Source organism: Lynx canadensis, chromosome D3, assembly GCF_007474595.2.
Source record: "Lynx canadensis isolate LIC74 chromosome D3, mLynCan4.pri.v2, whole genome shotgun sequence".
Classification (NCBI taxonomy): Eukaryota; Metazoa; Chordata; class Mammalia; order Carnivora; family Felidae; genus Lynx; species Lynx canadensis.
In genome coordinates, this window is record NC_044314.2 from 70,304,252 (window position 1) to 70,330,920 (window position 26,669).

Consider the following 26,669-nt stretch of genomic DNA (forward strand, 5'->3'; position numbering starts at 1 on the left):
GGCCTCCAGAGAGAATGCAGTCGCCGGGTAGCAGGATGCTGTCCGGGTTCCCGCCGAACTCTGGCAACCGTAAGGAGAAATGTCTGCCGCCGAGGGCGGAGCGCGGACGAAGGGGTGGAGCTAGAGCGTTAGGGCGGAGCGAGGACGAGGGGGCGGGGTAGGGACGGTGGGGAGGGGGCGGAGCGAGGACGATGGGGCGGAGCAAGACGGTGGGCGGTGGGCGGGGCGAGAACAATGGGGTGGGGCGGCAGGCGGTGAGGGGCGGGGCGGGGCGGGGGGGGTGGGGCGAGCGCGGGGGCGTGTCCGGCCGTCGGGCCGCCCCCCGCCGCGCCTGCCCCGCCTTCCCGCTCCCCCCCGGCGGCCGCGGCGGTCGAGTGCGGGGAGGGAGGGGAGAGCGGGTCACGACGTTGCCGGGGCGGGGATAACCCCTCACGTGGAGCAGATGAAAGGGCCGCGGCGCGACGGCCGGGGGAGCCGAGCCGAGCCTGCGACCCACAAAGCCGCCGCCGCCGCCGCGATGGGGCTGTGAGGCGTCCGCCCGCGCTCGGTCCTCCGCCGGCCCGCGACTATGCTCGGCCGCGCCCGCCCTCCGCGCCCTCCCGCCGCAGGACCATGAGGCCGCGCTCGGGCGGCGCCCAGGGGCCCCGGGCCGCCGCCGCCACCGCCTCCGCCGCCGCCCCCCGGCCCCCGCGGCCGCCGCCTGCCGCCGCCGCCCGCCTCTTCCGCTGCTGCTCGGGCTGCTGCTGGCGGCCGCGGGGCCCGCGCGGCGCGGGCCAAGGAGACGGCGTTTGTGGAGGTGGTGCTGTTCGAGTCGAGCCCGAGCGGCGACTACACCACCTACACCACCGGCCTCACGGGCCGCTTCTCGCGGGCCGGGGCCACGCTCAGCGCGGAGGGCGAGATCGTGCAGGTAGCTGCCCGCCGCCCGGGCCCCGCGCCGCCACAAGATGGCTCCGGGGGCTGCGCCCGCCGACCCCGCCGCGGGCTGGCGGGCGGGCGGGAGGGGCGGCGAGGAGGCCGGCGGCATCCTTCCCCGGCCGGCGGGCGGGACGCGGCCTCCGGGGCGCCGCAGCGGGGGGCGAACGCACGTGGGGGCTTGGCCTCCTGCGGGTCCGGGGGGAGCGGGACGGAGACCCCGGGTCTGGTACCCACGTTGGGACGGCCCCCCTTGGGCCGGTTGGGCATTCGATTTGCCTCAGGTGGAAGTCCTGGAACTACCTGTTGAATGCCAACTTTGGGAAGATGAGCGATGAAGGATGGGGTGGCTTGTTTCAGGTTGCAGGCTTTGCTTTCCATCCCTGCACGTTCTTTTTGGGAGTAGCCAAGGTTTGTCTGAGAGGCCGTACACCATTAGGTTCTTTTCTGGAACCTGCCGCCAGCCTCACTCACCTGGGCGCTGACCTCCCTGCAGGGCTGTGGACAAGCAGCAGCAGGCAAGGAAAGCAGGGGGAGCTGGCCGGAGAGTGGGGATCGCGAGTGCCCTGGAGTGGCCGTAGAAGGCAGCCTTCGCTGCGTGCCTCAGATTACAGAGGGTGGGAGGGAGACTGCCTGCCCGCTCCTGGGCCAAGGACTTCTGCGGAGGGCCTGGAAATGGGGAGACAGGGTCGCTCACTGACAGGGCCTCCCCACCTTGCTCCCAATGAGAGAGGTCTGTGTCCAAAGGAAGCTGGCTGGGGAGAGCTTTAAGCTGTGCCTACACTTTGGAGGTGGGGCCGAGCTGAAGCCTCTGCGGTCGCTGAGCTGGGTAGATGCCTTCCCGCTTCCTTGGCTATGATTTTATCAACTTGTTAGTAGACTGCCAGCCCACTTAGGGCGGTTAATATGCATGCCTCGGATGCGGGCGATTTGAAATGGTTGGCTTGTTTTGGAGCCTTTTTGGAGGCGATGGGATGTCTGCAGACTTCTAAGCTTTGGGCCTTCTGTGCTTTACTCTTGGATGAGTTATGAATGAAGAGAAGGGAAGCGTATGGATGATTGCATAGCAGCTTCTTCCTTTCTCCTCCCGCGGTGCATACTCAGAGCCCTAGGTGGGTAGGCAGGGAGCTGTGCAACTTGGCTCCTTAGAGGTGTGTCCTTACAAAGCTGGGGGAGGCATCCCTGCCAAGCGATTAATCAGCAGCCTTGCCTCACAGAGCTCTTATCCCCATCTTAAACTTCTGCAGGGTAAATAAAGGGGAAACACATGTTTGAGTCCTGTGACTACATATGTTAAAGGCTTTTGCACTTTTTTCCTTGCTAATGTTATAATTATGGCCTTTAGTTTATAAGCTTTAGAGAAGATGGTCTGTTGAAGATTCCTACGCATTTCAGTTGCAGCCTTCAAGAATAGTTTGGATCTTAAAGCTTGCTCCTTGTAACTCCTCTTTGAGGCTTTCAGTGCGCCTTGATGGCTTTAGAAATGTTTGATTTACAGCCTTCTAAGAGAAAAGATGTTTTAATGTGGCACTTCACTATTTGAAGGAGACTTCTGAAGTTTGTGATTTTTATCTGCAGTGTTTTAACTTATACTCTTTCTCCACCGTAGTTTGTCTGGCTGGCTCTCCATTATGGGTAGTGCTGTGCTTTGGAGATAATCTTGGGTTCACCATTTAATACAAAATTAGCAGTTTAAACACACCGTTTGTAGCTATTTTATCCTTGTGAGTAGAGAGAATGTGTGAATTTGGCAGAAGGAATCTATTCCCTTTTGAATCTTTTTGAAGTGCTTATCTTTTTTGTAGTCCATTAGCCTAGCCAAAAAAAAAAAAAAAAAAAAAAAAAAAAAAAAAAAAAAAAAAAAATTCAGTCAACAATTGCTAAGTAAAGAAAAATGACTTAAATGGTATTTAATAAGTTGACCTGTTAAGCAATCACTAATAGGTGTCCTTAATTCCTTTGTAACTGCACAGTGTTGGTGAGTTTATCTGAGCTGTCTGAATAGTCATTTCTTGGTGTTCTCCATATCTTTAATAACTTTATTGCAGGGGCCTACTTGCTGAACCTCATGGGTGCCCAGATGGAGGGAACTCAGCATGGCTTTCAGGGCTGTGTGTATACAGAGGCTGGCATGTTTTTATTAGTTATTTGAATACTGCTCGACTGAAGTAACTGGTGTGGCCCCTGTCAGCCCTGAAAAATGTTTCTGTAAGGAAAGCTGGTGTTTCAGGACTGCTGAGAGGGAATGTAACATTTTGTATGAAAAATGACAATGTAGAAGGAACACATTGTTGTTCAGCTTCAGATTAATCATGTTTTCTAAGCGCCTTGTTGAACTTTTCAAACCTCCTTTTATTTACTGTCTTAAAATAACCCTGCGTGATTTGCTATTTAATATTTTAATGGTCTTCAGAGCAGAGTTCATTCTCCTATAACTAAAACCTAATAGTAGCATTGCAGCATGGCGTTTTGTTTTTTCCAGTGGGGTTCGGTAGCATTGTTGTTCATGGTTAAGGGGAAAAAAAGATCTGTTTGGGAGTCTCTTTACTTTAAGTGTTCTAAGATAGGAAATTGGTTTGTTACTGTTTTTCCCCCTCCCTATTATATACAGTGACAGGAGATACCTTGTCACAGTCTGGTTTGCCCCAGATACTTCTAATTAGAGTACCTGTTTGGTCATTTGCATGGAAGGGGAGGGGGAGACTGGGTTAAGAATGTGTGTGTGTGTGTGTGTGTGTGTGTGTGTGTGTGTGTGTGTGTGTGTGTGTGAGTGTCAGAGCGAGATAGTAATTCAAACCTTGGGATTAGTCACAGGATTCTTGGTTCTCTGCTTGTGCGTTTTAGGCTTAAATAACTTTCCCAAGGTCACCAGTGTGCTCTGTTAAGAAGAGAGATTTTTTTTTTTTTGACATCTTCATCTGTGAAAGCTGTGAAAACAGTATGTGGATATGAAATGCTATTAATTATATTATTCATGCAGCATTGAAATCCATTTGCTTGTAAGAATGTCAGGCATACAGTCTGAATGCTGGAGGAATTAATTACAGCCCTGTCATTCTAAAGTGTGGAACTTTAAAGGGTTCTTAGATATATTGATACATATTTCATCTTTGAACCAATTTGTTGCTATTATGAGATCATTATCTGAAACTTTCAGACTTGGCTGTGCAACTCACATGGTTAGCGATGTTAAATAAAGGCCTGATTAAACACTGGCTGGTGGTATCTGGATTGGTTAAACAAACAAAGAAAATTTGCATCGCTAGAGATGAAAGATTGTTTTAAAGTGGAAATGCATTTTTTTCCCTTGAAGTCAAATATTTAGAAAGGCTTGAGAAATTCATTTGTAGAAGGAGTCTGAATGATAGGTTTTGTGTAACTTTAAAATTGGCCTTTCTGGAGCCTGGGTTAAGTGTTGAATGGTCTTGAAAGCAGAGGCGAGCTGAGAACATTTAAGACCCAAGCCAGTGCCTTTAGCTATGGAAGCTGGGGGAAGCTGGGTGGTAGGTCAGAAGGGCTGAGTGACATCCTTAAATATCCAATATTAACCAAGGGTATCACAGAGAATAATTTTAGGAAACTAATTCCTCTGCCTTGTTTCCCTGTCAGCGTGGTTCTGCAGTTCGGTATTTGATCAAACACTTTGCTTTTCATCTCCATTTGAAGTGAACAGGCCTGCCTCTAAAAATTGACTTGGCCTAATAGAACAATTGTGTGCTGGCAGCTGACCTGGATTTACACAGAAAGGGATCGCCGACCTGTCTGTCAGAAGGGCCTTCATAGGTTAAAACCAAGCAGTTGATTTGGGGGAAAACGTTAGGGCTATGTTTTGTGACCTCATGAATTCTCAGGGGCTCTCATTTTCTGCCTTGTTCCCTAAGATCCCATGGGAGCTGTTAATGCAGCCCTGAACGGAGGTGCAGATAGATGTAGTGGGAGGCAAGCGTAGATTCCGCAGACTGGAGGGAAAGTGGTGATGGCCGCCATCTTGTGCATACAGGGCACCGTGCCAAGCACGTCGTGCGTTTGCTCATCTCATCCTGACTTTAACTGGAATTAGCAACTACTCTTAACCCATTTTACAGACGAGGAAACCGAGGCCCAGAAAGGCGATGTGACTTCTCGAACCTCACGTAGCTGGCAAATGATAAAACCTGGATGGAAACCCAGGCCCGTCTGGCCCCTTTGCTCGTATTTTTGCCAAATAAATCGAACGTGGCTGGTTAGATTTGGACATTAATTGAGTCTCATTTCTAAGAATCTAGTATAGGGGTTCTTAACCTGAGGGTCACAGCCTTCTAGAGAGGGCCTGTGAACCCCTGAAATTATACGCACAATTGCATGCACCTGCACCTGTGTATGTGCACTTCTGTTTTCCTGAGAAGGTACACAGTTTTGCCTCTTGGAGGGTTCTGTGATGCCCCTCCTCCCCAAGAGGAAAAAGAGAAGCACTAATCTGATACTCATCATCAAATAGTCCATTACTAAGAATTTGGAGTGATGTGGGACCCAGGCTGGCAAGAGTTGTAGAGAAGTCTCCAGGTTTGTGTGTCTCCGTGGAGCATATTCATCCAATAAATGTTAACCAAAACTCTGTTTTGTACCAGACCCCATATTGTTTTTGGAGTCCACAGTCGCTCATAGTGATAGATGTGTATGGATGCATGATAATCCTTCCCAAGTGGGTTTCCCCACAGAATTGGAGCCCTTGGTTCCTAAGACATCCATGTCTGTAACGAATAACTTCTCTCCTGTGCATCCATCTGGTACTAGTTAAACGCATTATCCTTGGGTGAAGTGAGAAAATGGTGACTCAAAGAATTTTTTGCATCTAGAGGGTGGAGTGCAAGAAGGTGACGATCTGAATGCAGCATGTGCAAGAGCAGATTGTAAATGTGTTCCTTCTCATCATTTACTGGAAAACGAAATGGAGCATCTTTTGATGTTGAAATGCCTTGAACAGCCCCTCACACCTTCTCTTGTGGACCTTGACCCCGTGGGCGTGGTCTGTTTATTTTTGCTCATCCCTGGATCCATCTCTGGGTCCCCAGGGTCTGCCACTTGTCAGACACTTAATATTTCGTGACTGAATGATGGATTTAGAATCGATATCAGGCAGGCAGTGGGTCTTACTGGGCTTGGATTAATTGATGAGTAACTTCCTTTGGCTTGGCTAATAAATTCTGGGATTATCTTTCCTTTTTGGTTGTTATTTCCAGAAAGTTACTTGGCATTAGATGGCAAGAATGGACGTCTCTCTGGTTGTGGTGGACCACTGGTATGATTACTCCAGGCTGTATGCGAGTAACCTGTGTGCATGCATGTTAAGGGGCAGGATACGTGGCATTATAAGGGTCTGTAGACGTTCTTTACTTGACAAAACACTGAGTATTGAGAAAGCTCTAATGTGGACAGCTGTTACGGATGGACAAACCCATGGAGAATAGTTCATAGCCAAGCCCTAGTGTCTGTGGAAATAACAGTCGGGGCTTGGAATTCAGAATCATCATTAACCTGAATATGTGCCATGTGAAAACTTTGCTTCCTGTCGGTGTTTCCCAAGTCTGGGGAATGTGGATTTATGGTTCATGACAAAAATGACATTTAAATCAATCTTGATAATCAGAAGAACAGATTCAGCCCTTTAATGTGTTAGATAAGGAGATCCAGAGAAGTGAAGTGCCTTGACCAGGGTATGTGGCGAGGTAGAGATGACCTGATAACTGTTCGGGTCTCCAGACTCCCAGGCTTGGAGGCTTTCTGTCATTTTTGGCTGCATTTTGGCTGAGTATGCCAGGGAGAGCAGATGCAGAAGCATGCTTTAGGGTCAGGTGTATAATTGGGGAATTAAATTGTGCATTGGGTTTAAATGTTGCTTTTCTCCTCTGATGTAAATTTTGACTCACTCAGTCTTTCCCTCTGTCAGAGCTTTATAAGGGAGCTATTGATGGCCAAGCGCTTCCTGTGTGCCAGTCTCTGGACACAGTGCTGTGCCCACATTTCATGGGCGAGCTAAGACGGCATGTCCCAGGTTTTCAGATGAGGAAACTGAGCTCTGAGAATGAAGTCACTTTCTAAGTTACTGAGCATGTCCGTAGTGAGGCTGAGATTCAAACCCAGGTCTGTGTGATTCTAAGCCATTTCTGTTTTTACAAGACTGCTTCAGTTGGCACTTGCTTCTGCTTGGGATGAGATTATGGGAACTGATGGTGTAGTTTGAAGTCAGATATAAACCCAGGATGACTGAGCAATAAGTGAGTCTGTAACTTCAACGGAGAAGATGCCCTCCCTACACTTACAGAGATCTGTCTCCTCCTTCCGTCTCTCTTTCTTGCATAGAAGTCTCATTCGACTTGTTTTTCCCATGAAGAGCCTATCGGCCAAATTTGGGAAGAGGGACCAGTGACTTGAAGTGTACAACTGTCACTCAGTGGCTCTTTGATTGTTTTTTGGCTATTGGGAAAGTCGGAATGGCCACAGGTGTTCTGGCATCTAAGGGATTTCTGGTGTGAGACACAACTCCTTCCTGTAGCTACTTAAAGAAATTTTTTTTTCCTTAACATTTATTGAGGGACAGAGACAGACAGAGCATGAGCAGGGGAGGGGCAGAGAGAGAGAGGGAGACACAGAATCCGAAGCAGGCTCCAGGCTCTGAGCTGTCGGAACAGAGCCCGACGCGGGGCTTGAACCCACGAACCGCGAGATCGTGACCTGAGCCAAAGTCGGACATTTAACCGACTGAGCCACCCAGGTGCCCAGCCACCCAGGTGGCTGACTTTTTAGAGCCGTGTCGAAGTCTCCATCGCTTTCTCCAAAGAGGTTGTGCCCCACACGCAGCCCCTTTCTTACATTGCACAAACTACATGTTCCCTGACTATCTGATATAAAAAATTGTAAAAGCCGGGCTCTCCGGTGGCTCAGTGGGTTAGGTGTCTGACTTCGGCTCAGGTCACGATCTCCCAGTTCGTGAGTTCGAGCCCCGCATTGGGCTCTGCGCTGGCAGATGCTCTGCCTCTGAGAGATCGTTTCTCTCTGTCCCTCCCCTGCTCGCACTCTCTCTCTCAAACATAAATAAACATTAAAAAAAATAGCTTCTCTTTAAATAAAATGAAATAAAAGATTCTAAGAGCCTAGAGCTGTGGATTCTCCCTGCTCATTCCATCCTCCTGGCTGTTAAAACTCTCTACGGGTGCTGTATTCCTCCTGTGGACAGGTATCCGCTGCTGCCTTCTGTCCACCAGGCCCTGGGTGAGGTGAGGTCACAGGACACCGTCCCTGGCCTCAGGCAGCTGAGTGTTGGGGACAGACGGCACGCAAAGCACAAGTCTTGTATGGTAGGACAGGATACTGAGGGAACACCCAGGCCAGGCTGCAAAGTGTAGGTCTGGGCAACCCATTCTGAAGAAACACGTATGTAATGACAGAGTATGTGGATTTGAGCCTTCTGGCCTTTTCCGACTCGTTTTTACCCACCTTTGAGGTTGAAGCTGATAACCCCTTTGTGGAGACGTGCCTTTTTATACCTGTCAAACAGGATAGGGAGGAGGTAAAGAGTAGAGGTTCTTTGTTTCATTTGTAGCTTGAATGAGATGTTTTAAAGTCTGACTTTTAGCAGCTCTGTTGACTCATGATAGTGTGAAGAGAATGAGGTCAGCTGGCCTATTGTGGTTCAAGGGAGAGCATTTTATTTTTATTGCCCTTAAGATGTGTTGTAAGACTTGGTATTAATCCCCTGCTCTCTCCAGCATTGTGAGATGGTTGTTTAGAAACTCAATGTGTAGACTTGATGTGAAAAGCATACTTTGAGGATCCTAGCAGTTTGATGTTAAAAATGTATGTTGGAATGGGGATTTCTGTGCCCAAGCTGCTGTGTGTTAAAAATAAAAGAGTTGGGGCGCCTGGGTGGCTTAGTCGGTTAAGCGTCCGACTTTGGCTCAGGTCATGATTTCGCGGTCCGTGAGTTTGAGCCCCGCACCGGGCTCTGTGCTGACCGCTCAGAGCCTGGAGCCTGTTTCAGATTCTGTGTCTCCCTCTCTCCCTGACCCTCCCCCGTTCATGCTCTGTCTCTCTGTCTCAAAAATAAATAAACGTTAAAAAAAATTAAAAAAAAAATAGTAAAGGTCATGCTCAGTTGGGTGTGTGTAAGGGCCTATCCAGGGCTGTAAGAATTCGATTAAAATTTGATTTTTTACTTGAATTTAGTTTGAGTGTGCTAACTTGTCAGCAGATATTTATTGAGTCTCTACGGTGGATACAGTGTAGAGAAAAACATCACCTTTTCTGCATCGCTGATAAAGCATGTCATTTCTGTGATTTCTCCCATACAAACTTGGGCAGTTAAATTAGCCCCAGAAGAGTAGATTAATTTTACATTGTTTCTAGTCAGGGCCAAAATCTTCTTTAAAAAAAAAAAAAATCACCTGTAACTTACTTTTTTTTTTTTTTTTAAGATTTTATTTTTAAGGAATCTCTGCACCCAACTTGGGGCTTGAACTCAGAGCCTTGAAATCGAGAGTCCCGTGCTCCACCAACTGAGCTAGCCAGACATCCCTGTAACTTATTTTTTAATTGTAAAAATAATACGTGTTTATTGCAGATAACCATCGGAAAATGTTTGGAAGATCTAGAAAAGTATGAAGGAGAAAATGAATCCCACTACCTAAAGATAACCTCTGTTAACCTTTTGTGTTCTGGTCCAACTTTTCCTCTCGTTTTCATGTGAGCTTGGAGGGATTCTAAAGAAAATTGGAGAAAGCATTACCTGGTGCTTATAACGCTCTGTCCACCTTGAGTATTTTCCTGTTGCTCAATGCTTTGAAACCTTTTTAGTGTCTGTGTAGCATACTCTTGTCTTCCATTATTCTAAGGAATGGCTGTGGGGAACATCCGTTCTGTATTTCTTGATTATTTTCAAAGGATAAAGTTCTAGAATTGGGACCATGGATGGGGTCAAGTGGTGTAAACATTTTGAATGCTCCTGGTATGTGTTGTCAGATTGCTCTGCAGAAGGGTGGTTTTAGTTTATACTCCCTGCCAGGTTGGCATACATGTTTCCACCTATTCCTGCTCATAACAGGTAGCATAACAACAACAATAAAAAAAAAAATCCCAAAGGCGACTTCTTACAAGTGAAAGTCTGTCCGTTTCTCTTAGTGGATAGTAAAATACTGGCTTTTTTTTCCCTCTCCCGCGAGGATCTGAGTTATGACTAATGTCTGTATCAAAGGGAAGGTACCTGGCGTGGTTTCGTGGGTCCTCCCTCATAGGTATCTGAGCGTGATTCAGGAGCAGCAGGCCGCTCTTGTGTTCTGGGCAGGGGACGGGGCGGCTGTCCAGGCAGATGGCTGTGCGGGGAGGCCTAGAGAACACCTCACGGAAGGCACCACCGCGCTGTCTGCACATCCTGTGGCGACAGATTGTGGCCCAGGAGGGTGCTGCTCCTGCATTCACTGTTTTGTGCCCCGCAGTGTTCCCATAGAGCAGGCTCTCTGCTTGTGAACAGGCCAGGTTCAGAAAGGCCTTACGAATCTGTCCTTTCATTCAGAGTGACGCTGCCATTAGTTGGCGTTGGGCAGACATGCGAGTGGAGCCAAGCGCAGGTTCACCAGGGGTGCATTCAAAACAGCAGGACCAAGGGCTGAAACTGGTTCCTGGTATTTTCTTTGATCCCTGCTAAACATCTTGAAATTTTACATCAAAATCTAGGGCTTTGGTTCTTCTTGAAAAATTAAAAGACTGGCAACGTCAGGTCCACTTTTTTGCATGGCAACAGCCTAGCCTGCCCCGTGGGATAACTGCCGTGCCCTTCAGATGGGACATGGGCCCTCAAGTTCATCAGTCTCCATTGCATTGCTTTGGCTTACTTCGCTCAGTGGTAATTACCTTGACCCACGCCCGGCCCCTGTAGGCACTGGAGTTGGCCAGCCTTTCTCTGAAAGTCCTGAAGCCAAAAGCGTTTAAGTTGTGCTTGGTGAGTCTCCTCTCTTTCCTTCCTCAACCACCCAATGTGCCTGATGTCCTGTTGTGGCATTATGATGCTTCAGTGGACCCCATGAGGCTCTAGTTTCGCTGCTGGGGAGGGCTCACCTGGCCCTGTGTGACCAGTGTTCTTTTTACTTTGGTACAGGGGCTTCCATTTTCTCTTGTTCTTCTCGAAGGCTGAAGTCATTTGGCCTGTGTCTTCATGAAGATCTGTGTCCTGCCTCTCTTTTTGCTCCTTGGTTTCTTTTGACCTCTAGAGTTACTGTTTCAACTGGAGGGCACCCTGAAAATGCTATGGCTCAGCTGTCTTTTTACAGTGAGGGGACTGGGGGCAAGGGCCTTGGGCCTTTGGTCACAAGAGGAGCTGTGATTAGAAGTCTGGTCTTGGGGCTCCCCGGTGCTGGTCTTTCTAGAACAGCCTCCCACTTTGGTGGTTGAGTTCCAGAAAATCTTTCATGTGCCTGGTGCATTAGGGTCCCCAGTGCACTTTCACCTGTATGATCTTGTTTCTGTCTCAGCGTGCAGCTTGGGAGTGCCTTTCCCGGATTCTGCCCTAGAAGGCCAGCTGCCGGCCAGGTTGTCCTGGTTGCCAAGGCTTGTCCCATACTCAACATAGAGTGTTCTTCTTTGTACCTAGTTGTACACTATTACTTAAACCCATTTTACATGTGTGTTCAGCCCCTTTATGCAATTTGGGGAAATGACACAGAGTACCCGGAGATTTGTCATCTTTTCAGAACGTGCCTCGGTGCTGGAGTCCGTGGTAAGCAGACAGCCAATGGCATGTAAAGAATGTCGCAAGCTTGACTTGCAAAGCCTTTTCAAAATCGAAATCAAGGTAGCCTGTGACCAGGTCAAAGGGAAATGGTGTACTCAAGATGGTGCTCGATTTCCTCTTTCCTCGCTGACCTTACCTCTTCATGCCAGAGGCTGCCCGCAGGTCTCCCTGCCTCACGTTCTCGCTCTTGGAGTCCGTTTTTCCTCCCCCCACCAGCCTCATCTTTCCATAGTAACCTTTGATCTCGGCCCAACCTTGATCAAAATCTTTCAGGACCATCCCACTGTTAACCACCCAGCTGAGCACATGGGTGACCTGGGCAGTCCCTCCAGCACCATCCTGTCCGCCCCCGTCCGCTTGCTGCCTCTGGGCTGCAGACCTGGGTCCTGTGTGTTCCACCCTTGTTCCCTGAATGGGTCCTGGGCTTTCCTTCGTCTGCGCCGTTCATTCTGAGCACCCTTCTGCTGTAATACATTTCTTAAATTTTTTTTTTTTCCAACGTTTATTTATTTTTGGGACAGAGAGAGACAGAGCATGAACGGGGAAGGGGCAGAGAGAGAGGGAGACACAGAATCGGAAACAGGCTCCAGGCTCTGAGCCATCAGCCCAGAGCCCGACGCGGGGCTCGAACTCACGGACCGCGAGATCGTGACCTGGCTGAAGTCGGACGCTTAACCGACTGCGCCACCCAGGCGCCCCTGTAATACATTTCTGTGCCTCCATGTTCTGTGCCCTCTCCTCTGCGGTTGGTTCCTTCCCTGCTTTCAGGGGCCACATGTCCAGTCCTTCCCATCACACGTTTCCTCTTCCACCAGTGCATTCCTTTGAACCCAAGCACTCCTTCCTTCACTTGGCAGCTGGTCTTAAATTCCTCATTGTAGTTGTCCTCTTGTTAATGGTTTCCTTTCCCCACAAGATCACAGCTCCCACTAGGCGGGGGTTGCGCCTTACTCACCCCCCTATTGCCTGGCAGTACAACTCTCTAATATTTACTGAATTGAAATCCTTTTTCTAGATCATAATACTTGGGGATAGCATAGTGATGGGGATGTTAGTGTGGCCAGAAAAAGACTTGGCTTTTTTGGAGGGAGAACTTTCTATGATTGTAGAAACAATTCACAAGCAGCTTGTAGACATGGGTGTGTCCCAGGGCTATTCCAAACAGTTGGGATGGACCAGACTCACAGTAATTTCACCTTGCCCCTGCTCTCCAGGAAGCTAGAAAAGGAGATGTGGGCAAGGGGATGATGCCTTCTCTTAACTCCTTTCCAGCCTGGCATGCAACTACCTGGGTACATTGTCCAAAGCATGCTGGAGAAGAGAACGTCCCAGCCTGACTGTAGACTTTTAGGGAGTGTGTTTTATTTAAGTTTGGATAATATTTTGGTGGCACTTAGAAAATTGGTACTTTTGAGGAATAGCAAAACTGTATACAGCAATACTGTAACTCCAGTATGACCCATCAGAAGCAACTGTATATGGGTCCCTACGTCCCTACTTAAATTTGTACCATATTGTTACCTCATTTGGACTGTCTGGCATGGTCCTTGATCCTGTGTTTTAAGTGCTGGGTGGAAAGCAGAGTTTTAAAGGACTACAGTAGTGTTTCTAAAGAGGCCAGCAGGCTTTGTGTGGAAGAAATTGAAATTTCAATTTAATAAACATTTGATTTTCTACTCTTTATGGGGCCCACTATAAACATATGGGAATTATTGAATTATTGCTTGGTTATGTACATGTTGGCATATTGAGTTGTTGTTGTTGTTGTTGTTTTGGTTATTGTTGCTGTTTTTGTGGAATAGTGGCTATTATATGGGCCCTGGGACTGTCTGGAAGATTCTAGAGTGTACCCATGATGTGTTATATTTCACTTATAGTAGAGGGTTTCTGTGCCCCTTCCTGGCATATCCACTCCAGAAATGTTCCAATGCCTATTAGTGAATGTCATCCAGGGAACTAAACAAGCACCTAATGTGTAGTTTTGAAATTTTGGTGTTATTAGGTTTAAATGTCTAGGACACATAGAAACTCGCTTGTGGCATTAAATGTGCCGTGTGGGTGATTTCAAGTTGCAGTGGCAGTGGTAATTTTTGCATTTCCTGACTCTTGTGTTTAAATTTGCAGTCTCAAGATTGCATCACCATAGGTTTTCACATTTAATGAATATTTATGTTGAGCCGAGTTCTATACGAATGCGATGGTTTCTGACTTGATTATAGCTTGCCGTGCACTGTGGCCAGGAGTGCCCTACAGACAACGGAGTTGGCACACGCCTCAGCATGCCAAGCCCTGGCGGATGTGGTTAGGGACCACGGTGACTGGTGCCGGGGTTGCCATGCCAACCTTGTTTTTGGAAGGGGGAGGCTCTAAAACAGCAGTGGGATGGGGGCAGAAGAGTTTTGAATGTTCTAAGTGAAATTATTCCCCATAGGTGCCCCTGTAGGAAGATGTTGTGGAAAACTCTAGAATTCTCAACTACATGCTTAGATAACATTAATTAATTTTCTTAATTTACTTTTGCAAAGCTGTTTTAATGGTCCTCTTGTGAAACTGTGGAAGTTCTATGATGGATCTTCCATGTGTAGATGTCTTCCCTACTTGCTGCAAGGTAAATAGGGAATCTCCTATCTCCTAATATTACCAACCCCCTCCTCTCACGCCCTGCCAACATCCCTTGCCCTCTGATAACTCTAACCTAGTGACGGCTGATTAGAGAAAGGGGAGGAAAAGAAGAATGAGGCAGAGGATGGTTGGGGGACTCTCTGTCCCCCAGCTCTTTATCTTCATTCCCCTCTTCTCCCCATCCCAGGAAGGCCTATCCTCTCCCCTACTTATTCTCCTGTATTCAACAAAGACCATGGTTGTGAATGCCATCACCCAGTGGTGGTACCTTCAGATGCCTAGCTGTTAAGCTTTGGCAGGCTGAGTTAGGACAGGAGGAGGAGGGATGTGCCCCTGGCACCCCACACTGGAATGCTGTTTGCCCCTTTGCAGATGGTGGTCTTGCACGACTAATTCTGCGGTGCCTGGTGTTGTGCGGTGAAGTGTCCGGAAGGGAACTGATCAGGTCTAGTAAGCCAGATGGGGCCCAGGCTGGCGGAGCAGGATGGGGCTTGTGGGCATCATCCGCTGTCCTAGCATTTTTTTTTTTTTTAATGTTTATTTAATTTTGAAAGCGAGAGAGAGAGAGTGAGGGGGAGGGGCAGAGAGGGGGGTGGGGTACCAAGGATCCAAAGCAGGCTCTAGGCTCTGAGCTGTCAGCAGAGAGCCTGACATGGGGCTCAAACCCACAAACCGTGAGATCATGACCTAAGCCAAAGTCACACGCTTAACCGACTGAGTCGTCCTAGCATTTCTGGACAGAAGGAGAGCTGAGCTACTGGAGGAGGCTGGGACTTTCACAGGCTCAACAGCTCAGGCAGTCTTGTGTTGTGGGGGCTTGCCTTCAAGGCTCAAAATAGAAAAAAAGCAACAACCCCCGCCCCCCACTAGAAACTTAATAATTCAGAAGGGAGGCTGACCACACGTTTAGACTTTGCTGACTTGGGGTCAGCTGTGTGACTCTCCCATTAGATTGGATCCTCCTTCAGGGTGGGGCTGGTATCTCAATCTTTTGATATTTCCCCACTCCAGCCTGAAGGGTCTTGTGTGAATTAGGAACAGCTTTACTTCCTCAAGATACGTGGCTTTCATTTGCTGTAAATTGGTCATAATATGGACCCCAGATACATTGGGGCACCCCCTGGAATTGTTCATTGCATGAGGCCGTCTCCCTGTGGGCTGATATGGCACCTTTGTGTTATTCCCTCTTCGCCTCTCTCTCAGCAATTCTTACATGCTGTTTCTGATTTTTGTCCATTCCTAGAAAACCAGGGAACCGTGTTGGTTAGAATTCTGTGTAACACTGGGACACAAGATATCAGGGGCACATAGGGAGTTTAGTATGTAGATTCTTTAAAAATAATTTTTTTTAATGTTTATTTATTTTTGAGAGAGAGAGAGAGAGAGAGAGAGACAATGCGAGAGGGGAGGGCAGAAGAGAGAGGGAGACACAGAATCGGAAGCAGGCTCCAGGCTCCGAGCTGTCGGCACAGAGCCCGATGCGGGGCTCGAACTCATGACCTGTGAGATCATGACCTGAGCCGAAGTCGGATGCTCAACCGACTGAGCCACCCAGGTGCCCTAGTATGCAGATTCTTGATCTCTGCTCTGGCCACTTTTCTGCTTTGTGTGAGCTCTCAAGAGATGAGCTGACTCGAGTGGGGTCCCCAAACCTTGGGTACCTCAGCAATTACATGGGTAGGCTTTTGTGGAGCAGAAGTGACACCACCATTGTATGGGAGAAGATACACGTGTATTCCTAAGAAAAACTTACAGTTTAACTTTTGGATTCTAACCTGATTTGGGTGTAAGTTCTCCTTAGTTCTGTGTTACAGCTACAACCTTGAGCCAACTGCACTTAAGTGGGAGGACACTTCTGTGTCTTCGACACTGACATGGCTGTTGGGAGCAACAGCTTTCAGCTTCGCTACGTAGATACCCAAAGTTTGCCACGTTCCTTAAAGCATGTTGTAAATTTTGCAGAAGGAGTGGTCCTGGATTTCCTTTGCTGATGGGAGAGACTGCTTTGGGTTTGAACCCAATTACCTGCTGTGGAAACGCGACTTTGCCTCCCTGGGTGTCTGTTTCTTCAGCTGTAAAATGGAGCTAAGTCTCCCCTGGAGATGTTGTGAGGGTTAAATGAGGTACTCACAGCACACAATTTGTGTTTAGTGACAGTGAGGCTGCTGATGAAGAAAATAGCCTACATCGTTTTATGTCGGTCCTCACCTATACCTAACGTGCTGTCGTTCTAAATTTTTATTCTAGAGTGGCTTATCGAGTGGAAAGAATCCAAAGGTGCTAGTCATTGAGAAGAAATTGTAAAATGGGGTTTGTTTTTTTTTTAACACACTCAGTGTCTGACCACTTAGACCGTTATCTCTTCTCCCCAGGTGGGGGCCCAGGGGCTCCCCAGAGTGTGCAAGAGGCTCAGGTTGCTTGTTCCTCCCTGGGCCCCGGTTCCCTCTTTCACCTGTTTCTCAGGAGGTACGCTGTGCTGCTGCTTCGTCTGCTCACCCCTACACCCTGCAGGCTAGATCATCATCCCGACCCTGAGCTCTGCTCTTTCGGACAGGCACGTGTGCGCACGCGCACACACGTACATGTGAACTGCAAGTTGTGTGTATAGGAGGCTGTGTTTCTAGGCGAGCCTGTCTGTTGTTCCTGAGGCCACATGGCCTGCATACGGGCACCACTGCTCCGAAGGAAAGTGGGGTGGTTGATTGCTCCTCTGGATCCGGCCAGGGCACGTGGAATGTTGTGATATACTAAGGCTGTGCTCTGGGGGCCTAATTATGTGGGGCCTGTGGCAAGCACAAGTGACTTCAGCACTTGGTTTGATCCAGTGTGCAATTTTGCCAAAGCAAATACTTTATTAATCTTAACCCTCAAATTAGACACATTGACTTTTTCTAAAAATGGTAATGATAGGAGTGCATTGTAGGTTTTTTTTTTTTGTTTTTTTTTTTTTACTTTCCCCCCCCACCCTCTGCCAAGACTGGGCTGTGCATTCCTCTCCTTGAATGGAGAAGGTAGTTTTCATCTCTGTCTACCCCCTTCTCTCACATTCCTGAGACTGGGTGATGGAAAGATGATGCCCCTTCTCCTTCTGTTGCAGGTGAGCTTTTCTCCTTGCTGTCTCTGAGGTTACACTTCTTTCTATGTCAAGGCCCAAGAGTCTTGCTCCTGAAAGGATCTGCTGTCCTGATGGAACTTTCCTAACTGGGGACTCTTCCCGGTTTCCTTAGGATTCTGATCCAGAATGCATGCAGGGAAATTGTTGGGTGACTTCCCGTAGTGACCTTGAGCGTGTCCGCAGAGGCTCAGCTGTAATTTCTCGTGTGGCACGCAAGGAAGGTAGGCTGGTAGGTAGATGGAGAGCTTCTTGCTCAGCACCCTCAAAGTGACTTGGGTGAAGGGCAGACTCATAGGGCAGCATGAACCTGGTATTAGAGAGTGAGCTCGCTCTTATCTAGTTCAAGTAGGAGAAAAAAAAAAAGCCTCTAAATAAACAAGTGCTGTAACCTCACCTCAGAGAACGGTTCTGAGTTAGCGTCCTCTTTTCTCTGCACTCGGACTCTGCCAACAGTCTGAGGGGACCTGGTGGGATTTACCAGCTTTGAAGTCCTAAGGTGCTATTTTAATACTTTTCTTTTACATTGCAGGTTTCGAGGCCGATTTAACTAGATTCTGGAGGGAGCTTTTACTTTACACCATTCTTAAGAGCCCGGACAATCTTGAAAGAGTTAAACCCTAATTAGCTCATTCCTAAGGTATTTAATGCCCTTATTAAAACTCAACTGCTCGCTCACTTTTTTCTTTAGTGAATCAGATTTCTTGAGGAGCTGAGCCCTCACTCCTCAGATCACAGGCTCACATGTTGAAGCTGGCAGTGCTAGAGGCTAGTTCCTATCTGTGTGACAGCATTTTTAATTTAACAGGACCGCCTTTGATGTTCCCAAATATTTATAGGCAGCTTTAGATCATTTCAGTGTGTGCTTTCTTTTTCTTTTCTTTTCTTCTCTCTCTCTCTCTCTCTCTCTCTCTCTCTTTTTTTTTTAACTAGAGCAAAAGTTCTTCCTCATGCAACAGCCTTCCTTTTATCCTGTTGGTTTATTTTTGTTTCCTTTGCAGCTTTGGCGAAGGCTCTTTGGCTGCGTTCACACAAGGTTGACCCTTCCTTTAGCTTCTTTGGTAAAGGCCACCTCTCTGTATCATCCTGCCTGCTTGGGATTGCTCAAGACACTTCTGTTTGTCCCTTGACTTTCTAGAGGCTGAGTTTTTTTTCGGATTTGGCTCAGGAATCTGCTCTCTGGCTGACCTGAAAGCGTTCAGATCAGTGTGGAGATCCGGGCAATGTGTGTGGAGGTGTCTCTTTATGGATGACCAGGCTGTGATGTCCTCCTCTGCCTGCGCACGTTGACCAGGCCTCGGCAAGTTATGTTAGAATGTAACTTCAGCAGATAGTGCCGTAGCTGGGGCAGGAAACACAGATAGACAGTACTCTCTCCTGATCTTTGTAGGCTTGCTCCATTTGGCTCTGCTAGACTTGTTGGCTGAAAGTAATAGAGATTCATAGACTTCAGTCTCAGGGATGGGAAAAACAGAGCTGCGATGCAGATTTGTTAAACCATCAAGAAAAAGGAAAAGAAAACTTTGTACCAATCAAAACAAATGACAGAACAGAGGACGGTGGATTCTCTAGCCTGGACTCTGGGTAAACATTCTGCTTGTGACACAATCCAAGTTATTGAACTCTGGGCTGTTGTTACTTACCTGGGCCTGTCTGACAGAAGCCCGGAACTTTCCATGGCTGCCGCCATCATTGCTGGCTCTGCCTCCTATTACATGGAAGCCTGTTAGGGCTGAAGGTCACATAGGTGGTTGGCGAAACATTCGAGTGAATGAATACCATGTTAGACACTGTCCTTGGGGCTTTCCACTGTCTCACTAGATCTTCGAGAGGATTCTGAACAACAGGGGTTTTATTCCTCTTCTTTTTAAGTAAGGACTCCAAGGTGCAGAGAGGTCTTTTTTTTTAATGTTTATTTATTTTTGAGAGAGCGACAGAGCACAAGATGGGGAGGGGCAGAGAGACAGAATCTGAAGCAGGCTCCAGGCTCCAAGCTGTCAGCACAGAGCCTGATGTGGTACTCGAACTCACGAACCGCAAGATGATCTGAGCCAAAGTTGGATGCTTAACCGACTGAGCCACCCAGGCGTCCCTGCAGAGAGGTCTTAACACAGCTAGCGAATGGAGAGCTGACCTGGATCTCAAGAGTGTGTTTATAACCTCACTGTAAGGCAGTTTGAGGCTGGCAAATCCAATGGTGATCCACTAACCTCTTACAGCTAAGAAAACCTCTTGAAGCTAAAATCTGCAGTGTGTTGTGTTCTGAGAGTCAGAGCTGACCAGGCTGTCGCCATGCAAGGGACACAGGGATGGATAACACATCCCTGGAGCCAGACAGGCCTGTGTTTGCATCCTGGCTCCGCCACTGCCTTGTGATCTTGGCCAGGTCACCCAACCTTCCTGAACCTGTTTGCTCATTTCTAACATGGGACAGTATAGATTGTACCTCAAAGGATTGTGAGGATTAAGTGAGATAATATATGTAAGTTACACAGTAAATGTTCAATACATGTTAGCACTGGTGACTGTTGCTGCTATAGAATCGTCACCCTCGAGGACTTCACAGTCCTGCGGGAGAGACAGTCAGGTAAAGCAGCTATCAGATTGTCAGGTAAACCAGGTAAACTTGGCAGCTACAGCGGAGAGATGTGCTACTGCTTAGCAGGGGCCTAGGGCAGAGCCATTGGCTTGGGGTTTTACATTCTTTCACCCAGCAGATATGTCTTGAGTGCTTACTCCCGTGCTAGGCAGTCTTTGAGTCACACTGATTACTTCCCTACCCCCTCCCTGTCCCTTGGAGGAATTTGAGCTAAAATGTTAATTGCCACCTGGAGAAAGATTCCCTGAAGTCATTTTCACAAGAAACCCCAAGATGCAAAATGGCAGAGCCACACTTCATTTGACAGTTTATCTTGCATTGCTTTGTGCCGTCCCTTCGACTATTATTTTAATCTTATCTGATTTTCCCCTAATTTTTCTGGTCTCTTGTACATGAGAGCTTTATGGTCCTTGAGAATGTACAGGCGACTTGCTGAGGGAGCAGGTGGTGATCCTTTTGTTCCCCACAGTGCCCAGATGGTGTCCGTGCCTTCTCATGGTCTGGTTCCATGGGGATTTGTTGATAAGATTTTGCTTTGATTTGGTTTTCCAGCCCAGCGCCATGTTCAGATTTGATTACAGACCCTGTTTTTTTTCTCTGCAGAATTTCATTGCTCTGTCATTGGCTGTCTTGAAACTGTGTCATTCTCCACATCCCCCACCCCTTTGCAAACTGTGAGGATGGCTGTGTGGTAGAATTTTCTCCCTGTCCACAGTGTACGGTCCAGAATGGAGGTTAACACACTTTCACTTGTTGAACTGGTTGATGAAAGCCAGTGGGGCTGCTATCCTTATATACTTACGAACCCAAATAAGCCTTTCTCTAAGGTAGATTTCAGGTCATTTCTGTGTCTTTTTTGTTGCATTCATGAGCTTTTGGTGGGAAGTGGGTGTTTTTTAAATACACTATTGATTTGAAACTAAGAGGTTGCTCTGACTACTTTTGGACCATGAAAATAATGTTAATTTTTTATTTATCTCTGTTTGAGGGCAGCACTAGAGTGGGTCATTTATATTCAGCTTTGGTACCCATGCTTTCTGTAAGTAGCATGTTTAACCTCACATTAAAAGTAGCTTATATTCAGCTAAGACAGCAACTGATTGAAAGGATAGTTCAGAAGAAGGGTAAACGAGAGAGAGAGAGAGAGAGAGAGAGAGAGAGAGAGAGAGAGAGAGAGAGAAGGCAGTATGCCATTGCACTTGGTTCCATAGAGTTAACTGAGAATTAATCGAAGCCCAGATTTCTTTCCAAAGAACCCCTGACAAGTTTCATATGTTTTGTTTTGTTTTTTTTAATTAATTTATTTACTTTGAAAGAGAACGAGAGAGTGAGCTGGGTAGGGGCAGAGATAGGGGGAAAGAGAGAGAGAATATCTCAAGCAGGCTTCACACTGCCAGTACAGAGCCCAACACGGGGCTCTACCTCATGAACCGTGAGATCATGACCTGAACCGAAATCCAAAGCTGTACACCTAACTGACTGAGTCAGCCATGCACCCCATATGCTATTTACCTTCTTGTGGGCATCTTGGTGGCATTCTTTTGTCCCTTGGTCCAGGGCACATGCTGGCTGTGCTGTGGATGAGGCAGTAGCACCTGGGAGCCCATCTCAAAGCAGTGTTGTGACCCATTAGTGTGCAAGTCTACTCTGGAGGGGATAAGTGGGCCATCACTAGCTAGCAAAATTTGGGCAGAAAGAAGTCCAAGACGGTTGAATTAGTACCACTGGGGCCTGTACGTGGTGATGTATGCATTTTCCAGCAATTCTTAAGGAGCATAAGTTTGCCCCAGGTCATATGGGATGTGTCTGCCCCGCCTCCCATCAGAACTAGGAATGGGAGCAAATCTGTTCCGCATTCGTACTCCTTCCCCCAGCTTAGCTGGATTGCTGGATGCGCGGTCAGTTAGATGCAATTTGTTTTGCTCAAGACAGGGAAAGCCTGCATTGATAATACAGTGATAGGACCCGTGATTACAGTTTGGGTTTTTTTAAATTGGCGATTAGATCTGTCTGGGCAGAGAGCAGAGATGAAGTTAATGGTCTAGTGCGGATCACTGGTTCCCAGGCAAGGACCTAGTGGCTCAGTTGGGCTTTTTAGGTACATTTGTCTGAAGAACACTGTTTGGTTTTGAACCACTTTCCAAAGCTCTGAAGCGCTTCCTGATCTTGGTGGAAGTGTCTGTGGAAACTTGCCCTCTGGGAACGGACAGCGACCAGGAGCCAAGGACTCTAGGCACTGACCTGTCCTGGGGGCTTCCTGTTGGACAGCTTGTTAACTAACCCTACCACAGACCCTGCCCTGAGACCAGGATGGTTTTCGCTGTACTAATTTTCTCAGAAAACAGTCAAACTGAAATTTGCTCTTGCTGGTATAGGACGATTATGCAAATCGGATCTGTGTGCTTAGGTTCCTAGAAATGTAGTTTAGCGAAAAGGAAAAGCACCTTCTTTTTAGCACATGTACTTCCTAATTTGCCCAATGATTTTGATGAAATTTGCATCTCCATTAGATTTTGAATCTGAAGGTACTGAGGGAACAAAGTGAAATAACTTCGTGCTTTGTCCTCCCCCGTGGATCTGAACCATCCCAAGCTGTTTTTTGTGGTTTGTCTTGGTCCTATATTCTCGGAATGAAGGCGAGGAAGTCTGCAGTAGGCTTTGGTTATTTAAAGGTGTGTCTGGCCAAGCTTAATGCCCTCTTTCCTGGAGCGTTTTGATGGATGTGGGGCATGACATTTTCTGGATAGTGTTCACAGAATCACGGCGGGCTTCTTCTGATTATCTGTAGGGGTGGGCTCATGGGCGAGTGGGAAAGATGGAATGTATCCCCGAGATGGTGGCATTATAATGTGCGTGGGCTGAGGACCACGAGCCCACGGCTGAGGAAAAGCACCTAGAAATGCTGAACAGATCCTGGGGGTGGGCCTCCACCCGGGTTTAAAGAAGGCTGGGCTTGGAGTCACCCCTACCTACACTTGGTGGGGGGAAAGCTGCGACCCAGGCTGGGTTGGCATCCAATGGGGCTTTTTCTAGTAGATCTGGAGGTGGCCTACTGTGGAATGTGCTTGTGGCAGCGGAAGGAGGAAGGCGAGGCCAAGCGAGGCCATGGCTGGGAGACAGGAGACCTGACCCGCTCCCCAATCTGACACTTAAATGGGAGCCAGCTAAACTGAGCCTCAGCCCCACATCTGTAAACTGGGTGTGGGGGCTGGGTGAGATTCCTGGAGGGAGGATATGTATGCTTAGGGGCTTCCTGCGGGGCAGGAACAGGAAGGGGGGAATCACTCAAACTGGAGAATCTGGGAGGGAAGCGAACTTCAGAGGCCAGTAGGCGATGGACTGGGGGAGGGGTTCTGCATGCCAGCAAAAGGTGTTTGCCTTTTATTATAGAGACCAGGGGATCTTACAGCCACGCGTGGTAGATGATGTCCATGTGTAGGGCCAGATTTTTGATGACATGACCTCCCTGGCCTCGAGTTCTCCAGCAGCATGGTTTGTAATCACAGCAGCCTGGGGGCTCAGTCAGGGGCTGTGCTTTCCTACCCCCGAGAGCAGTCTGGAATGTAAGGGAGTAAGTAACAAGTTCTAGTGACAACCTTGAATTCATTTTATTAAAGATAAATAAATTACATGCCAACTTTGGCCTTTAACTGTTATTAGTAGCAAATTGCTCTCCACCCATACACTCAACCTTTCATGACACCTTGGGGAAATCTGCTGTTGTGGCCCCCCCCCCCCCCCCCAGGGTTTTTTTATATACCACGAGTGTGTAGAAACTTCTGGGGAGCGATTCATCAGCTGCTTTTCAGGTTCTGCCCATAACCCATAACTGAAGTTGGGACTCTATCTGTTGACAGTCCTGGGTTTCAGAAGAGAGATTTCAAGGTCCGTCAGGATTAGGCAATAGAGTGACTGGCTGGTTTGGACATTTTTCTGGTTATTGACAGGCCTTACTGTGGCTTCTCCCAGATGAATGAGGAATATATTTTCCTAAATCCAGCCATTGAGCCAAATGAGCCACACTGGGATAAACTCTGTTTGTTTACAAATTATGTAAGAGAAGTGCCCGGCCATTAAATTCTTCTGGGCCAGAATTCTTACCCCTCTTCAAAGTTGTAATCAAACTAAACAAACACTTTCCACAGGAACTAACTCCCTCCCGAGAAACAGGAGCAGATGCTCCTGGGAGGCCTTTAGCAACTTTGGAATGTTTAATGTAGAAATATGTAACCAAGGTGAAGTTGTTCCAGAAATGTTGCTTGCTCTAGCCAGGACCAAAGCACTAGTCAGCTTTTTTTATTTAGGGCAAGAGGTGCAAAATGCACTGGGCCAGGCGGAATTTTCTCTAGAATGTTTAATTTTGTTTTCATCTTCCCCTCCCCTCCCTCTCCTAGTTTCAGCCCCTTGTGACCTTTATTCCTTTCTGCTTAAGTAACTTTTTTTATGTTTTTTGTTTTTTTTTTTTTTAAAGGCTTGATCCTTATCTCTTAGCTGTGCTGGATTACATCTGGGGATCAAGGAGCTCTCCTCTCAACCAAAGCACTCAGTTATTGCTTCTCTGTCTCTAGGAAAGATGTCAGGTGCAGAGCAAACACTCCAGGGGAGAGAGGCTGAGGCTGTGTTGCCTTTGTTGTTGTTCCAGTAAGACAGTTCTTTTGGGATTGACAAAGATGGTCTAGGCTCCCAGACACAGTTTTCCAGCTCTTGCTGATTTGGGTCTTTACTGGGTGGCTTGTTTTATTTTGGCTTAGGAATGTTGTGAATTTTTAGGACCTTGGGTGCACTTGTATTAGAATAGAGGTACACTTTCTAAGGCCAGATGTAGATTTCTGTGGATTATGCCTGAAGATGAGCTTTTCTCAAGGTGTCTTCTGAAGAACTCCAGCCCTGCAGAATGCTTTGGAAAGGGTTCTGTGGTGAGCTGACTTTGAGAATGCTGTTTATCATCATTCCCTCTTGGAGATTTAGATGGCACAGTAGTGTATTAATGACTCTGAGAAATCCTGCTGAAAAGGAGTCTAAATGAACTCTATTCAACCTGGCATTTCCCAAATATACTTGATCACTGGACTCCTTTTCTAAAATACCTGCTAGCTGGGGACATTCCACTCTAGTAGCTAGCTGCTATTAAGTTGGGTAGGGTCTGTGCATGGCCAGTTGGTATCCCATTGAATTGCATTCATGGAAAGCTAAGAGTGTTAATTTATCGCTTCCCACGGGCCCCTGGGATATGGTCATCACCACCGTGGCCTGAATGCCTTTCACCTGTGATAGGACTTGTTTCTTCCATTTCAGCTCTGTAGGCTTGTAGTCTTCTCTGTACTTGGGTGAAGGGATGGGGAGCTGTATAGTATGATAGTATAAAAGAACCAAGAAACAGTGCTTCTTTTTGAGTAATTTAGTTTTTGCTGGGACGGGGTGATCCATGGAGTTGAGCAGAAATACCCTCCAAGTGGGTGTGACACTAGAGCAAGCCCGGCACCAGCCCCAAGCAGCCTGTCCTGTAGCGATGGAGAAGGCATGCCTTTGTTGCGATTTAGCAAGCTATGGGGACCTGGCAAGGGGTGGGAAGATAAGATAGAGGAGTGTCCTGGCAGTTGGGAAGCCCTAAATGACTTTTCATTAGACTTGCTCTTGTTTTTAACACATGTTCACAGGCAACAATCTCTTCGGCTCCCCCCCCCCCCCCCCCCCCCCCCGCGAGTTGGGTGAAATGCACGTTTAAGTCTCTGGAAGAATGCTCTTGGCTGATCTGCCAGCCTTGTCAGTATCCAGGGTTTGGGGATGGCTGTCCTCCCCGACTCTGACTCTTAGGCTGTGGGTTTGGCTGCTGGGTTTGGGGTGCCTTCTGCCTTGGAGGTGCTGGGCTGAGCTGAATGGTTGTGCATTTTTCAGGTTTGTCTACCTTGGTTAATGCACAAAAGATTAAATAGGTTCTTCAGGCTCTAGTTGCCTGTAGGAAGAATGTGACTTGAGCAGGGCTGAGATAGTACCCCTGTGAGGTGCCTTATAAGGGGAGACTCCAAGATGAGGGGCTTAAATTCTCTTTCAACTGTGTGTCATATTTCATAGTGTTGACTTAGGGCTTTCTCTTTTTCTTTTTCCTTTTTTCCTTTCCTTTCCTTTCCTTTCCTTTCCTTTCCTTTCCTTTCCTTTCCTTTCCTTTCCTTTCCTTTCCTTTCCTTCTTTCTTTTCTCTTTTTGTTTCTTTAACTTTTTAAATTGGGGTTGACCTACCTGATGGATTTTGTCAGCAGCTAAGCCCTCCCCAGCCTGGGGCTTGCCTCTGTAGCTTTTGATGAGACCCCAGTCTCTGCTGTTGCATTAAGGGTGGGGCTCTGCTTAGCCCAATCCCTCCTACCCTTGCCTCTTTTTGCAGGGCTCTGATTGTTAGAAACTTTTTCCTTACACTGAATCAGACTTCTGCTCCTTGGTTCCGGTTCTGCCTTCTAGAGAGTATTTGTGTCCTAGGGCCGCCAGAACAGAGTACCACAGACTGGCTGGCTTAAACAACAGAAATTTATTTTTTCACCGTTCTGGACACTATAGGTCTGAGATCAAGGTATCAGCAGAGTTGGTTTATTCTGAGGCCTCTCTCTTTGGCTTGTAGATGGCCATCTTCTCCGTGTGTCTTTGTGTGATCTCTTTGTAACTGTCTGTGTT

General features: G+C 47.6%; 1 protein-coding gene across 1 annotated transcript in view; it reads left to right on the forward strand.

Moving 5' to 3' along the window:
• Positions 1-465: 465 nt before the first annotated feature.
• The window catches only part of ZNRF3 (zinc and ring finger 3), a 157,944-nt gene continuing 131,740 nt past the window's right edge, over positions 466-26,669 (forward strand). Inside the window, 5 exon segments of the mRNA XM_030336264.1 lie at positions 466-631; positions 634-678; positions 681-712; positions 714-759; positions 762-910. Of these exon segments, the coding sequence (XP_030192124.1) occupies positions 613-631; positions 634-678; positions 681-712; positions 714-759; positions 762-910 (291 nt within the window). The 5' untranslated portion in view covers positions 466-612.